General features: G+C 50.6%; 1 protein-coding gene across 1 annotated transcript; it reads right to left on the bottom strand.

Moving 5' to 3' along the window:
• Positions 1-1134: 1134 nt before the first annotated feature.
• Positions 1135-3209, bottom strand: POU4F2 (POU class 4 homeobox 2). The gene is made up of 2 exons (XM_048305277.1): positions 2635-3209; positions 1135-2171 (listed from the first exon to the last, which is right to left on the bottom strand). The coding sequence occupies exons 1-2, from the start codon at positions 2938-2940 to the stop codon at positions 1230-1232; spliced, it is 1248 nt and encodes a 415-aa protein (XP_048161234.1). The 5' UTR covers positions 2941-3209; the 3' UTR covers positions 1135-1229.
• Positions 3210-15868: the final 12659 nt, after the last annotated feature.

The following is a 15868-nucleotide window of genomic DNA, read 5'->3' as shown; positions in this document are numbered from 1 at the left end:
GCCTCGCTCGCTCGCTCGCTCCCCTTCCCTACAAATTTTAATTTGGCTTTTCTACAAACAGACTTCCAAAAAGGGACTTTCCTCCGTGGGAAAGTGTTGCAATTAAAGGTAATAAATAACCGACCAAATAAATAAATAAATAAATAAACAATATCGGATAGATAAATAACCGAGCCGGTCTGAATACCGTCGCGATACACCTTTGAAACCGAGAAAGACGGATATTGTGCTGGCAAGAAACCCGAAGCGACAATCCCCACCCCACCCCCACCCCCCAAGCGCTGTCACCTACGCGGCCACGTCCTTTCTCACTTCGGGAGCAGCGTGTGGTGGGGACATTATGGGAATCCCCATTAAATATGTAACGCGGTAAACAAATACCTCGGACAGTGAATCAGGCTACACAAATAATGTAGGACATCTACTATAGGGTGCCGACGCCGTACGAATAAGAATACTCGCCAGAGAAATACCTTAGGTTCAGGTGACAATTTACAAATGGCCAAAAGGGACATTCAGAAGAAGAAAAGCTCACGTTCATAAATCCTACCAACACAAAATATTTGATTCTCACTAACAATTTTTTTTTTACTTTTATCAAGACTTAGATTAAAGAGGTGTAATTAATTAGAATGAGCACAAAATGAAGTTGCTAGAGAGATAAATTAATAATTTACAAGGGGTTGTTTGGCAGTAATCTAATAATAGCTTTTGAAGACCAGTGAACACAGCAGGATCAGCTCTTTCCCTAAGCGTTATAACTTCAGAGAAGGAAAAGGATAATAACCACAGTAAAAATATATATATATTTATATATTTATAATACGCAGTGTAAATGCAGAAAAACCTGCCATCTGTTTTTTTTTTTTAATCATTATTATTATTATTATTATTATTTAAATCAAAATACTTTTGAGACGTCTCTCGCGGTGCGAAGCCTCAACTCTAGATTCAAGTTTGGGTCCCGAGAAAGCCATGACATCGTGGCCACCCCGCTGCCACCCGGGCGAGGTCTGTTAGGAATAAAAACCAGCGGTACTTGCCGGGGCGGGTCCGGGCGCGGCTCCGCGGGGAAGTTCCCCCCAAAAGTTGGGCGCGGGGCGGGCGGCGGGGTGGGCTGGGGTTGTTTGGGGTTGTTTTCCTCCTTTCCTTTTTGTCGTTCTTCTCGTTTACTGAATTTTTTGTCGGTGACGATGGCGCTGATGCTGTCGGTGCTGCTCGCGGCCGGCTCAGATGCCCGCCGAGTACTTCATGCGCTTCTGCTTCTGGCGCTGGTTGCAGAACCAGACGCGGACCACGTTCTTCTTGAGGTCCAGCTTCTCGGCGATGGCGGCGATCTTCTCGGAGGAGGGCCGGGGCTGCAGGGCGAAATAGGCCTCCAGCGAGCGCTTCTCGGGGGCGGCGATGGAGGTCCGCTTGCGCTTCTTCTCCGCGCCGCTGAAGAGCTCGGGCTTGGCCAGTTTCTCGCGGTGGGACTTCTCGGCCTCCTCCAGCCACGCCTGCAGGATGGGTTTGAGGGCGATCATGTTGTTGTGGGAGAGGGTGAGGGACTCGAAGCGGCAGATGGTGCTCTGGCTGAGGGAGCCCACCCCCGGGATCTTCAGGTTGGCCAGCGCCGAGCCCACGTCGGCCTGGGTCACCCCCAGCTTGATGCGGCGCTGCTTGAAGCGCTCGGCAAAGGCCTCCAAGTCGCGGGGGTCGGCGTCCACGTCGCTCATGCAGCCCATGTGGGCCGGCAGCCCGTGGGCGTGGGCCATGCCCAGCGCCGCCGGGTGCATGGGGTTCATGCCGGCCATGTGCGGAGCGTGGCCCGGCGTGGAGACCACGGCGCCGTCGGGGGCCGCCATGGCCCCCAGCGCCAGTCCCGGCGTCAGGTGCTCCAAGAGTTCCCCCTCCAGCGCCTGGTGAGGCTGGTGGTGGTGGTGGTGGTGGTGGTGATGGTGGTGGTGGGTGCCCGACAGGGCGGACGGGTGGGAGATGGGCACGGAGGAGGAGGAGGCGGCCGAGGTGCAGGGGATGGTGTTCATGGTGTGGTACGTGGCGTCCGGCTTGAAGGGGCTGTGGTGCGGCGGGTGGTGGTGGTGGCTCTTGCTCGGGGAGACGATGTCCACCGCTGCCAGGGCTTCGGCGCGGGCCAGCAGGCTCTCGTCCAGACCGCCGAATATATTGCTCTGCAATTGCAAATAGAAGGCACACATAACGCTCAGCAGGGAATTCGCCTCCCCGCGCACTCCGCCGTGCCACTAAAACCTTCCCAGCATGTTAAAAGAGAAATCCTGGAGAAGGGAGGGGGGTGGGGTGGGGGGGGGAGGAGAGGAGAGGAGAAGAGGGAGCGAGCGGGGCGAGGGAGCGGGCGCGGCGCACAGCCGTTCGCACAGAGGAGCCGCGGCGGGCGGGCGGGCGGGCGGGCGAGCGAGCGAACGGACGGACGGACGGACACACGCACCAGCCGCACGCAGCATCCCAGGTCATAAAAATTAATACGAGCGGCAAGAGCCGCCGCATGCATAAGTTGGGCGAGCGCCCGGCGGCGCCGGGTGATTTGCTGCACGGCCATGAAAAAATCATCAGGCGGATCCGGGGGGCCACCGAGGGGCTCCCCTTAAAGCGGGGCGGCGGGCGGCGGGCACCTACCGGAGGGGCGGGCAGGCAGGCCCGCCGCATCGCCTCCGCGCCGCCGCCGCTGCCGCCGGGGCCGGAGCCCGAGCTGGAGCCGGAGCCGCCGCTGCCGCCGGGGCCAGAGCCGGAGCCGGAGCCGCGTCCGGCGGAGCCGCCGGTGCCGGTGCTGCTGGGGGAGCTGGCGGCGGGGGCGGCGGCGCCGGCGGAGGGACAGGGCGAGGCGGTGTGCAGGGCCGAGTACTTGGTTTCGTGGAGGCCGCCGCCGCTGCCGCCGCCGTGGGGGAGGCCGAAAGGCTGCTTGCTGCTCAGAGACATCATCATGGTGCTCGCCGCCGCCGCGGCCCGGCCCGCCGGCAGCCGGCCGCCGGAGGAGGGCAGGGGCGCGGGGCCGGGGGCCCAAACCCCCCGGAAAAGCCACAGGAGCCCCGCGCCCCCACCCCCCGAAAAATTAAAAAAAAAAAAAAAAAATTCCCACTCGCCCCCCAGCCGGCTGCCCGAGCCCCGCCGGGGACGAGAGGGAGAGGCGGCTCCGGCGAGCCGGGAATGCGCGGGGGATGCGCGGGATGCCTCCCGCCCGCCTGCCCGCCCTCCGCCCGGGCGCTCGCCGCTGTCCGCCGCCGCCTCCGCTCCGGCGCCGGCCCTCGCCTCTCGCGAAGTGCCCTCCCCGCCGCCGCGCCGGTGGGTTTTACTCTCTCCCCTCCCTCCCCTCCCCTCTCGCCTGTCACTACAGCCCAACTCCTCGGGAAGGGCCCTCCGCGCCTGCCTCCTCGGCCCCGGCCCCCTCCTCCGCCGCTCCCTGCCCGCCCCCCGCCGCTCCCACGCCCACGCGTGCTCCCACACTCACCGCCGCGCCGCGCCCCGTCGCCTCCCGGAAAGGGGAGGGAAAAAGCCAAAAAGGCAAAAAAAAAAAAAAAAAGAAAAAAATCGAAAGGAGGGGGAAGCGACCACCCCACCGCCTCAAATCTACCCTCCATTAAAAGAAAAAATAATTTTAAAAAAAGAGGGGGGAAAAGTCCCGTCCGGGCTCACCACGGTCCTACAGCCAGAGTGTCCCGCCGCTGCTCCGGCACCGCTCCGGGGGGCGGCAGGGGCGGGGGGTGCGCCAGGCGCTGCGCGGAGACAGCACAGGGAAAGGCCGGGAGCGGCGGCCGGGGGCTACCCCCGCCGGCGTCCCCCATCGGCGGGGAGCCGGAGGGATCCTCCTGCAAAAGCGCACCGCTATCCCGCCAATTTCCTACGCCTGTCTAATAGGAAAAGAAGGAAAGAAAAGGAAAAAAAAAAAAAATTGAAAGAGAGAAAAGAAATCGGGGAAAGTCAGTTTTCCTGGAGGTGGTCGGGTTTATTTCCATGAATTTCACTTTGCAGCAGAAAGGTTAAAATAAGTGCTTAGGTGTTTAATTTCTCACCTAAACAGCAGACTTGGTAATTTTAAGGGAAATAAAAAAAATTACATTGTATCAGCTCTCACTGTCGCCAGCTCAGAGAAATGAAATAAATCAAAGTTAAAAGCTTGAGTATCATTTAATTATGGTGTGAATAGCGCTTGGAAAGAAGTAGAACAACATCTCTAAACAAATTATGGCCGGGCCAGGAAGGAATTATTAGATTGAAATTTCATTTAGGCTCGGGAGACACGGCGCTTCAATATGTAATCTGTTATGCCTCATCTGATTTGTATGCTTAATTCAGCTTGACGAATTTATTAGTTTTCATAATAGTAAAAAAATTGAGCAGCACTATGGGCTAATGCATTGTGTGTACTATAAATTGTATGTCACCGTTGAAAGGCTGAAGTCTATAGAAATCTTTTATTAATGACAACATAGGAAAGAGGATTTTCTTGCAAGCCTTTAAGGAGTTCATGCCAAACCTCCGCGCTTCGTGTCTCGGTAGGCTATTAACATATCGTCATACTAATTAGGCTACTTCATGAGTGATATAATTTCAAACTTTAAATTATGTTCTAATTAACAAGGGTTGTCCAATTTGCTTAATCTTCAAAAGGCTTTTGGCTTGTCTAATTAGTCTAAAGCATCAAGCATCTCCAACGCCCAAGAAAGAGCTATCAATAATATTTTGCGCGTTTTGAGGCGATCGCGGGCAGAGCCCACGCGGGGCGCGGCCCGCCCGTGGCGAGCAGGGCTGGCAGGGAGGCCGCTGTCCCCCGCCTCCCTCCGCCGGGGTCCCCGCAGCGCGCCCGGCCGCTCCTGCGCCCCCGCCTCCGCCTCCCCAGCAGCGGCCGCAGCCCTGCGCGCCTCGGCGCGGGCGTGCCGGGAGGTGTGCGGGAGAACGAGGGAAAGCTCCCGCTTTCCGGGGAAAGGGGAAAAAAATAAAGGGAAAAAAAAAAAAGGAAAAGAAGAAGAAGAAGAAAATACCTCGTTGGCACGGGGAGGTCCGAGGGCAGCCAGCCTGCCGGGTGCGTGGAGCCGGGGAAGGGGCTCTGCCCGCCCGGCTCTCTGGCTCAACTTTGGCAGAGAGAAATGCGAGAAGGGCCCCCCCCCGCCCCCCCCGCTATACATTTAACCCCTCCCGCACTGAGTTTAATTACTCGCAATAGTTGTTCTAATGTATGCTGTCACACGGGAGAATTGAGAACGCATATCGTTAATATGAATTAATCTTGATTTTAATAGCAACTGACAACCGATCTCCAAAACGCTGAGCACTCATCGCCGCTCCGAACGGCCGCTACCGGGACGCGGAGCGGCGCGGCCGCATAGCTGGGCCAACTTTCCTCGGTGCCGGGCCCGGGGGTGACCCCGGGGGTCCCCGCGGTGGCTCCCCGCGCTTCAGGGACTCGCCGCGGCTCCGGCCCCGCGCAGCGCCGCGCTGCTGCTGTGCCCGCTGCCGGCAGCGCCTTGCCCGAGGCTCCTCCACCCAGCACATCCTGCCTTCCCCCTTCCCCCCTTTTCTTGGTGATTTTTTGGGTTTATTTGTTTGTGTTTGGGTGTTGGGTTTTTTTCGTAGAGCCCCCGCGCTGCCCATCTGCACCCCCGCCCGGAGTCGGGAGGGGCTCCGGGGGTGCCGCAGCAGGCGCGGAGCCTCCGCCGCCCCCCCGGCACCTCAGCGGCCCCGCGGGCCCCGCAGCCGGCTCTGCGCACCGCTGGGCTGCCTAAATAAAAGGAGAGCCCCCCCTCCAACTTACCCACGCCCACACCCTGACCCACGCAGACATCTGGGGAGAAATCACTGTCGCCTCTCATGTATCTATGTTCTGATTTACGATTAAAATTTAAAGACGCGCATTCATATTTTACCGAACCTAATGCGCCCTATGAATTTTTAATCCATTAAGATGCGGGCTACACTTTGAGCAAACTCTACCTTTGTTTTGAGGGTAGGGCAGCGCCAGCCCCGGCCCTGCCGCCCGGTGCCCCACACGGCTCCCGGCCCCCGCCGCCTCCGGGATGCTGCCTCGGGGATCCGGGCACGGGGGGCGACCCGGCCCCGCAGCCGCGGGGGCTCCGGGGGTGCGGACAGATGCACCGGCCCGGGACACCCCGCTTGGGGCATCCCCGCACGCCAGCGATGCCTCGGCATCCCCGGCCCCCTCTGTGCCTCCAGCCCGGCATCGCCGCCCGCACCGGCCCCTGCTCCCCCTCTCCCAAATCTCCTCCCCCGCTCCAAATCCGCGGCCGCGCCGCCGCCGCGAGCCGAGTCAAGTCACGAAGTCAAACTTCAAGCCCGGAACGATCAATGAAGAGTTTTGCCGTCCGTGGCGCCTCGTGCTTCCTGGCACTAAAATAAATGCAAGAAATCGAAACTTAATTACTTGAAAGAAATCCAGAAATCCCTCTGCATAATTTATCCAGGCATTTTTCGTGGCGTTTGTGTTGAATGCACGCGTTTAACTCCGCACGCTCCTCTCCCCAGCGCCGCCCCCTCGGCAGGAGCGGGGCGCCGGGCGGGCGGGGGGTGAGGGCCCGGCCTCGCAGACCGCCGGACCCTCGGACCCTGCCCGGCCTGCTCTTTCTCCGAGAAGGGAGAAAACCGTGTTTCTGTCCCTCTCTTTTTCCCCAGCCGAGAGCATCTCCTGGGGCAGGGTGGCAAGCGGGAACCTTTCCTCCCCTCCTGCAGGGTCTGTCCCCTGAGCCAGGCACTCCGCAGATATTTTCTGATCAGGAGTGCCTGGCATAACAAGCTGAATCTCCTAAGCGCGATGGGAAGCACCAATAAAGTAACTCGGTTATTCTGACAAATTTCCCTCTGTCATTGGTGTTCCCCCCGTGGATCTCATGCTCCTTGTCATGGATAGGGTATGACACCTAGAAGCTGGGGGTGGGACCCTGACGGGCAATGCAGCCACGGCCTCCTCATTCGCCATCCGGCCCGGCTGATGAGAGCCCTGCCTGGTGAGCCTTTCACTGAATTCATTAGGACTGGAAGTCTGCCGGCTCAGGAGCAAACTTTATCATAGACACCTCATCGAGAACTTGAAGTAATGTTATGAAAGAATGAAAAATACATTTGGGAGCTGCCTGGAAACTGAAGTACATTTTGATTTAACTTACATTAACAGAAACCTAATGTAGAAGTGAAGGGATCTAACAAAACCATTAATAATTTAAAAATAATTACAGATAGTCTATCCTTACTATTCATAACCACTCAACATTTTAGACAAAGAAAGCTGAATATTCTTCGTGGGAGAACGATGTGAGCCGACTGCTAAGCAGGAGCCGTCCAGCTCGCACTGCCTCTCCTCTGCTCACAAACACTGCACGTTCCCCACAGCACCCAGGATGCTATCCCAAAACTGCTTTTCCAAGAGGGAGGGTGGAGGTGGAGGCAGGCCCTGGCTTTGTACAGGGCTTTTTGGCAGTCATTTTGGCATGGATTTCAACCTCTCTTCTTTGTTGGAGCTGCTGTTTGAGGTGGGCCCAGTATGGCAGTGGGGCACCAAGAATGCTCCCACACCTCCTCAGGCTCTCCCAAGGCTCTGCCAGCCCTGGAGACCTCAGGAAAGGCCTTTTTCATCCATAGCCTTGGCTAACACCAGAGGCAATGGTGACTGTCCTGCCCCCTATTCTGTGCCATCTATCTGGTAGCAGCACAGCAATCACCTGCTTGGCTTGCCATGGCGCTGCATAAAAGTTATTTTGAATACCTTCATTTTAATCCAAGTTTCCATTGTGTGCTTTATAGCTCAAGGGTCGTGAGTGTCCTGAAAGGCTGTGATTTTGCCTGTATTTCTGCTTGTTTGGATTTGGTTTTGGGGGGTTTTTTTTGAGATACACCTGCTGTCCAAACACTGCAAAATTAGAGCAGCTGGATGTGCAACAAACTTCACTGCTCTTCCTTAGAGATCAAAATAAAATTGTGAAGAGGGGAATTCAGACATAAAGTGGCTTCTAAAGGAAAAGAAACACTGGATAATACAAAGCAAATAAATTCAGATCTAACTCTCTCAGGAACACAGGAACCCTCCTTGCAAATACTCTCACAGGTGGGAGCCCTCCCTAACCACATCCTCAACTCCTACTTGCATTGAAAACATTAAGATCTCATGGATCATTAAAAAAAAAAAGTATAAATCACAGTGTGAATGTCCTTGGGACCCTACTCTTGCTGATCTGGTATCTCGGATTAGCCTTCATTAATTATTTTCATTAATTCCCCTTGTTATAGATGTATTATCACAAATCATATTCCAAACACATTCCCTAATTAAGCACGAAATTCCTCTCTCCCTCCGTATGCCATTTAACTGGAGCAATGAGGACGCGTGTGCTCAGCCTGGTGCCTGCAGGCTGGTGCCAGGCACTTGGTGCAACAAAAGATGGTGCTTGCACTTCAGATATCTTTCAGGAGTTGCTCTAACTTAGGGAAAATATTGTAATTTTTAATTTGATCACCAGCATGCGCACGTCCTCAGCTCGGAGCTCTTAGCTCTTGTAACTTTTCAGTGTCTTCCGTCTACTTCTGCAGGGTTTTCAAGGTAAATCTGAGTTCTTTTTCTCCCCCTTCTGCCATGCAAGGTGTTGGCTGATCTCTTGACATGTCCCCAGGATTCACCAGGCAGCCTTCTCCTTTCAGCCAGGAAGAAAAAACTATGACAGTTGACGTGCATTTGAAAAAGTGATGAAAACCTCGTGTTTCTGAGCAGGCACAGTTGTGTCACTGAGTCGGTGTTGTACCCCAGAGCCATTAAATAGTGTGTTAAAATACTTATTTAGGGAGACAGGGTCCTGTGGCCCCGGGTGAGAGGTGCGTAATGTACACCTGTGGTATTTGGTGTGTGCCATGCCATGGATTGTGCTTTCACAGTCTCTGTAGTTTTGGTGAGGTCTGGCATGGACCCACCCTGCTCCATGAATAGGTGGTGGAAAATGTCTGGGAATTACTGTTTTCTTCCTTTGATTCTATGTCCACACAATCAGAGCATGGTGGGACTGGAACCTGACTGATGGGGAAGGCGCACTAGGCCCAGCATCTCCTGGAAATGTGTGTGCTGGAGCATCGGTCCCTGCAAGGCCCGGCATGCTGAGCTCACCTAGCCCTGGAAAACCAGGCTTTAATTCCCAGTAGATGTATCTGTGCGTAACACCAATGATAATGTTGGGGGCTGTCCACCTTACCTGTGGGCACAGACACTTGGTTAAGTTCTATTCAAAGCTAATCACAAATCCTCTTCCTTTTTTATTGGTTAAAATTCAGCAGAAATGCTTTCCACCTTTTGTACAACCTCCAGGCACACATCAAAGCCGTTCCCTTCCCACACAGAGCATGGGCAGGCATCCACCTGTGCTCCTATCCCTTTTTATAAATGAAATACTGTACGTTTTGAAGACTGTTAATATAATGAAATCAAGTTGTGAAACGCATCTCCAGCTTGCATCAACATTTCCTGTTGGAAGCAGCGGGTTAGGACTGTGTTATCACGTATCTTTCCCAGTCCTGAGACAGCCATTGAATTCCAGTGAAATCTCTTACAAAGGCAATCAAGACGATCAATGGGAGTTTTGCCAGGAACATCAAAGCTTATTAAATGGTTCTGTGTTAAGAACGGCAAACACACAGACATGCAGGAAAGAAGACAGCTCAGAAAATGGAACTGTGAAGGTAAAGAAAAATTGAAGAAAGAAAAGAAGTGATGCCCAGAAAAAAAAAAATGCAGGAGATTAATAATTGACAGATGTATATACAGCCAATCTGAAGCAGAGTTTAAAATGCAGACAACTCAGTCTATAGCATGTAACACAAACTTCTGTAGAGGAATTTACTCACAAGGACTTCTATCCACACATCCTGCTTTAAATATTTCGCTGAATTGGGGTGAACTAAATTCATGCTAAACTTCTTTACTGTTTGTTTTGACAGGGGAGACCTGGGACAACCCAAAGAAGCTGTCATTTGAAACCTTTCAAATCATCAAGCTGCATGTGTCTGACTCTGTGTCTGTTGCTGTGTATATATAGGAAATGCAGAATCAAATCATATTTTTACTTGTTAATCCCTTAGCAGTTCTGTTGCCTAGTAGGTGCCCTGACATGGTGAACTTTCTTGAGTAAAATGCATTTTTCTTTCCTTGTTTAGGCCAGCGTGTTTCCTTGGGTAAGTGAATTTGTTGCTGTACACTCATGAGACGAGGAAACACTTCCTAACAGGTCCCAGCATCCCTGTCTTTCCCAGTGACCTGGGCTCCCAGTGCGCTCGCCTGCCTCTGAAAATGTTCCTGCTGGGTCCAGACACTCTAGCCCAAAGTAGGCCAAAATGGCGAGGAGGTTTTTGCCCTTTTTGTGGTGGTTTTTTTTTTCTGTTTGCTTGGCATGGATAATTAGGAGTTTATTTAAGGGCATGATTTTGCTTTTGTTTTTATTAGCTTGATATGATTTTTAATAGTGTTTGTGCACATTTTCAAATAAGGAGGTGGGATCTGAAGAGGCTTTTACAACCATTTGAACCAGTCTGCTGTGAGTGCTGACAGCTGTGCAATGTCTTTTAGTGAGCAGGGATGCACTCGGGAGTGCCCTGCTTGGAGTCGGGCCCTGCGCTGCTGAAGGGCGGGGTCCTGCGAGGATTTCCACGGCAGAGTCGGGAGGGGAGGGAAGGGAAAGGAAGAGGAGCGGAACGGTGGGATGGGCTGGGGTGCACCACCCCGCCCCCCATCCATATAAATACAGCAGGGGCAACCAGGAAATTAAAATGCAGTCTGTGGTAGTGAGTAGAAAGTTTGGGTTTTTTTGAGGGGCTTGTTTTGTTTTTTTTTCCCAGGAGGTCGAGGCAGCCCAGGTGCTGGAGAAGTGAGCTCAGGACCATGATTCCCTCGGCCCTTCTCTTTCTCCCGCCGTGGTCCCAGTGATACTTTAGTGCCGTGGTGGCCAGCGACAGCCAGAGCTCCTCTGTGTTCCCATGGATAAACCCGGGGTCAGGCCCTGGGGAGCCCTGAAAGTTTGCTCTGAGAAGGGTGACTCCTGGAAGTGCTTCCAGAGAATTTGGCTGGGTGCCCTGGTGTTGGCATCTTCTTGCTGCTTGGCCCTACTGCCTGTTTCTAGGGAACTGGGAAAATTCCTGTCCTCAACCATAGCCAGAAGCAAATCCTGCTCCAAGTGGCCAGCAGACTGTTGTGACTCAGCTGCTGCAAGAGTATGCCAGAGGTCTATGCTGGAATGAAATGTGGTTTAGCTCTTACTTCATATCTCTCTACCATCTCATACCCTTCTGTGTCCCCAGAAGGATGTTTCATGGCATGTCACAGTAGGTTGCAGGGCACATGTCGAGTGAGAAAGAAGGTGGCTCAATCTCTGCTCATCAATTGCTCAGAATACTTAAAAATGAACCAGAGGACCAGACAAGTTCAGCAACCTGACAAGTAAGGGTTACTTGTCAGGAGGCCAAAGCCACAGAAGTTAATCAATTAGCAAGGCCCAGCTGCTTTCGATACTAAAATGTGGTGGGGAGACAAACCCAGAACAGGTAGGTAGAGAGAATATCTTCCTGCAGGCAAGTGAGGGAAAGGAAGTGATGAAAAGAGTTTTGCTCTATTTGATTCACAATTGTGCTCCAGCTGTGAGTGGGACCCTGGCTTGGGAAGGGACACAGGCAGGGCTGGTTTGGGAGCTGCTGCAGAGGTCAGAAGGCTTGTGTGGGGTTTGGTGTTCAATATTCATACAGCTGTGTTTTAGCAGGGTGAGCACTCTACACACGGCTGTCGTTTTCACAATCTTGTAGATAAGCTGTGTCAGCACAGCTTTTATAAATCCCATTTTTACCAAAGATTTATGATGTAGCTGTAAATGTGTGCTCTGGAGTGGTATCTTCTGTAGAGGGTTTTAGTGAGGAATCTTATTTTTAGAGGGTTAGTGCATTTATTTTCCATGCCTAAGATACATGATGAAAAATGTAATTTATAATGTGGCGTAATAAAAATGGATGATGTTGGAGGGGATAGCAGACTTTCTTCTGTACCTGCACAATTTATCTTTTTGGTAACATTTTGACAATGATTTTACACATTCATTATAGTGGTGTGAGAGGTGGTGACAATGGGTCAGGGAACAGAAGGAGCTGCTGTGTCAACCTTGACCCTAACCAAGACCACCATCTGTGTATAAAGAAGCCAAGCTGGTTAAAGAGGGAGGGAAGAAACATTAATTCAGCAAAGGTACATGACTAGATTTTGCTTTTATTTATTCCACTTTAAGCCAGAAAAAACTGAGTGAATTGGAAGCATCTTTGCTGCATTAACACGTGTGAATGCTCCAAACATTTCAGTGTTCTTTAAAAATTCAGCCAGACCTGGGAATAGCTGGGTAGCTTTCTTCTGAGAGCTGAGATGTGCTGCTCTTTGGCAAGACTGCCTATTTTAAAGAGGCAGTCCAATGTTAAATCTGGCTTCAAAACAGGCTGCAATTCACTATTTGAGTTTGTGTGGTACGGCCTCATCTGTTGTAAGGCGAGATTTCATTGCAATAATCAGCTTTCTTTTTCATAAATTGAGCTGTTCCATGTAAAATGGAAAACAGATCTCTGCATTTGTGTGAACAGTGGCTGGTTTTTCTTGAACTCAGGGACTTTGTGCTTTTAAAGTGCCACTGGCATCTGCAGAGCAAAAGCCATGGAAATGAAAAATGAAAGCAGGACTGGTGCACTTTTAGTGGGCAAAGCCCCTGCCAAGTCAAAGACCAGCCATCAAATCAGAGTTTGAGCTGAACCTAGAGGAGAGACAGGCTGTACTAGTAGTACTAAAACTAAGGAACTTCTAAGTGGAATTTGCAGTCTTATTTTGTTGGGGAGGTTTGCTTGTTATTTTTTTTGTTTAGTTTTCCAGTTAAAGAAATTGCTGGCAAACCAGAGACTACAAAAACTTAGTCCTTTAGTGCACACACACAGTTACCTCTTGAAATCATCATCCCTCTATTTTATGCAAGCAGAAATTCTGTTGTAAGTTAGCACTTTCCTAGTTTGTTAGTAAATGTATGTATGAATTGGACCTTAAATTCTATACTGGCACCTGTCCGAATATTAAGATTTCAGGTTATAGCATTGCTCAGGTCAGGGCTATAACATCAGTTTTTGAACCCTTTCCGGTAGTAAAAACAACACCAACTATAAGTTAACAAAGAAATTATTTCATGTTTTGTGATGTTCTTGCCAACTCCTTTCTTCCCCCTCTTTGAGAGTTTGTCTAAGTAGCAGCAAGGAAGAGGGAACATCCTCTTCTAGATAAATCACCCCCAACAGTTTTGTACAGGACATAAATTTGGCCTTTACCTGAAAGAGCAACAAGTTTGGTTATCTGTGTCTCATTTAGATTCCTAAAATATTGCTGTTCAGAACTTGCTTGAAGTCTACCAATAGTTTATGCTTCTGTGCAAATAACTTTTTTTTTTTAATCTGCTCCTGATTGCTGTAATCTGTCATGAAAAATGAGAACAGCATTTTAAAGCAGGTAGAGGACAGTGGGATCACAGGTGATGGCAGAGCAAGATGTGAGCAGGAAACAGATGCTTTCTGAGGGTAGCTTTTGTTATTTAGAAAGGTCTGTGTTTCACAGGAAAAGTGGTAGAGGACAGAGAGTACTTGGTGCTAGAGGGGAAAAAGTAAACCACTGCTTCTTCGGGGTTTTGCTCCTCTGCTGTGGTGAAGGTTAGTGCTGTAGGGGATGGGGTTTTCAAACTTTTTGTGGATCCTTGACTGTGCAGAAGGAAAATCTTCCTTCAGGACTGGTCCAAGGTGTGGAACAAACACACCCAAGGACTGGGGACTGATGCTTACTACCTTCTACCTCAGGTCTCAATCGCTCTTCTGACTTGCTGATACAAAAATCCCATGCCCATCACCAAAACAAAGTGAAATAGGGGAGGGCTCTAGAAACATGAAAATCTAAGCAGGAATTTAAAAAATCCATCCTGGTGAGTGGCTGAGATGAGGTAAGGGAGCAGAGTAACCCCATGGCAGTCATTGCACTGCTTAACGTAGCCCCCATAGGGCACCTGGATGCTCCAGTCCCGAGCATTGACAGCCTGGGAGAAAGGAGAGGTCCCAGAAGGCAAGAGATGAGGGGTGCATGCTGCTCCTGGGAACTGCCAGGACCTCGTGGGGAAGGTGAGCTGTCAAACAGGAAGATGAGTTTGCTCTGGATTAATGTGGTGGTTTTGTTATCATAAACTCAGCTGGTAGCGGGGGAGGTCTGGGGTTTGCATAACTGCAAGGGAGGGTCTTGAGAGAAGGTGTTGGGTGTTCATGCTCAGTCTGTCACACACCCAGACTGTGGGTGGTTGGAGTCTGCAATTTTTAGAAGCAATTAACATTGAGTAAAAACCCCACTGACTTAGTGAGGTGAAGCAAATCTCATACATTTCAGTACTAATTCAAAAGGGTTTTTTCATCTTTACACTTAGCTAATGCAGTGCAGGAATTTCCTTTTATTTCTCTCAATTGGAATTGAATTGAATCAAGATTTTAATTCCATTTATTTCATGACCATACTCCAAAAAATCCTATACAAAAATGCTGTGGCTGCTGACTGATAAACAATGTGCTCAGGGTTTAGAAACCAGCCCCTGACAGCTGTTTTCTGTTTGAAGTTTCTTACTGGCTCAAGTTTTTGGAAGTTCAGGCTTCTAGGCCCAGCTGCCATCCAGCCTGGTAACCACCCCAAACTCACCTCTCCTGTTGTTACTCTAGCATGTTCAGTGAGAGTCCAATTGCAAACAGCTGAAGTTGGATACTGATTCCCTGTGTGCAGGGCATGCTGGAGTCTTATGTCCTGCTGGTCTTGGAGTGGATTGAATGCAGGAGATTCAGCAGTAGGTGGACTTGGTCATTTTGATTTTCATAAGAAGCTGACCAACCGATGCCAGTGGAGGACAATTCCTCTTAATTATTTTAAATCATCAAGTGGCTTTAGTAACCAGGGTGACAGATGAGCATGAGGCTGCCTGCTCTTTTCCAGGCAGGAGTGGGTCCTGGCCGAGCTGGGCTCTGCCCATTCCTGGCCCCTGGAGCTCAGCTGTGGGATGGTGCTGAGTTGTCAGCTCTTCAGAGTTACTGCTGTCCTCTGGCACACATTTATGTGCTGGGAAGCACAACAGTGCTGGCTTCTGGCTCGGGTCTTCAGAGGCCACTACGACACCAATAAGTAAAAGTTAATTGCAAATTTATTTCCACGTAGCAAAAAGGGAAAAACACTTGGGGCCAGTTTCCTTTAAAGAAAAAGGGAGGAAAAGCCTGTTCTACACCCATTTGATTAACCTGTGCTGTTAATCACTGCCAGGTTTATGAACCTCTATTACAAACTTGTTACTCCAAGGGGTTTCAGTTCAGTGATTGAAAAACAGCTTTAGGGCCTGGGTAGGTACGAGTAGTAAGAAGTACAAGTAGCAGCACTGAGCCTTTGAAGAGCTGTATAAATAATTAGCAACATATTTCATGTGGACTCTTTCGTCAAGATATCCTGTCAGACCTGGGATTTTATCAGAACATGACAAAAATGTAGAAAGAGCTCTACATTTATTCCAGCATAACAATGTTGATATCTAAAATAATTTGCTGCATTAGAAGCTATTTTAGGTCACAGGTAACAGCTCTGCACTGCTGAACTGCTCTATCTGCTGAGGCTTCTTCAGAAAGCAGGTGTCTGAAAAGTTCTTTATACTCTCGAGTCTTTTGAATTTTTAGATCCTTATTTCATGTTTGCAAAACATACAACGTAGGTGAAAACCTGAACTGCATCTTAATAAAGCAAAATGATTAATAAATAGTAACCCATGCAACTTCAGAAGCTGGAGGGTAATACAGCAGGTAA

The sequence above is a fragment of the Corvus hawaiiensis genome, chromosome 5 (assembly GCF_020740725.1).
Source record: "Corvus hawaiiensis isolate bCorHaw1 chromosome 5, bCorHaw1.pri.cur, whole genome shotgun sequence".
NCBI classification, from domain to species: Eukaryota; Metazoa; Chordata; class Aves; order Passeriformes; family Corvidae; genus Corvus; species Corvus hawaiiensis.
Note: the sequence above shows the minus strand (reverse complement) of the source record. Positions and strands in the feature narration are given on the sequence as shown.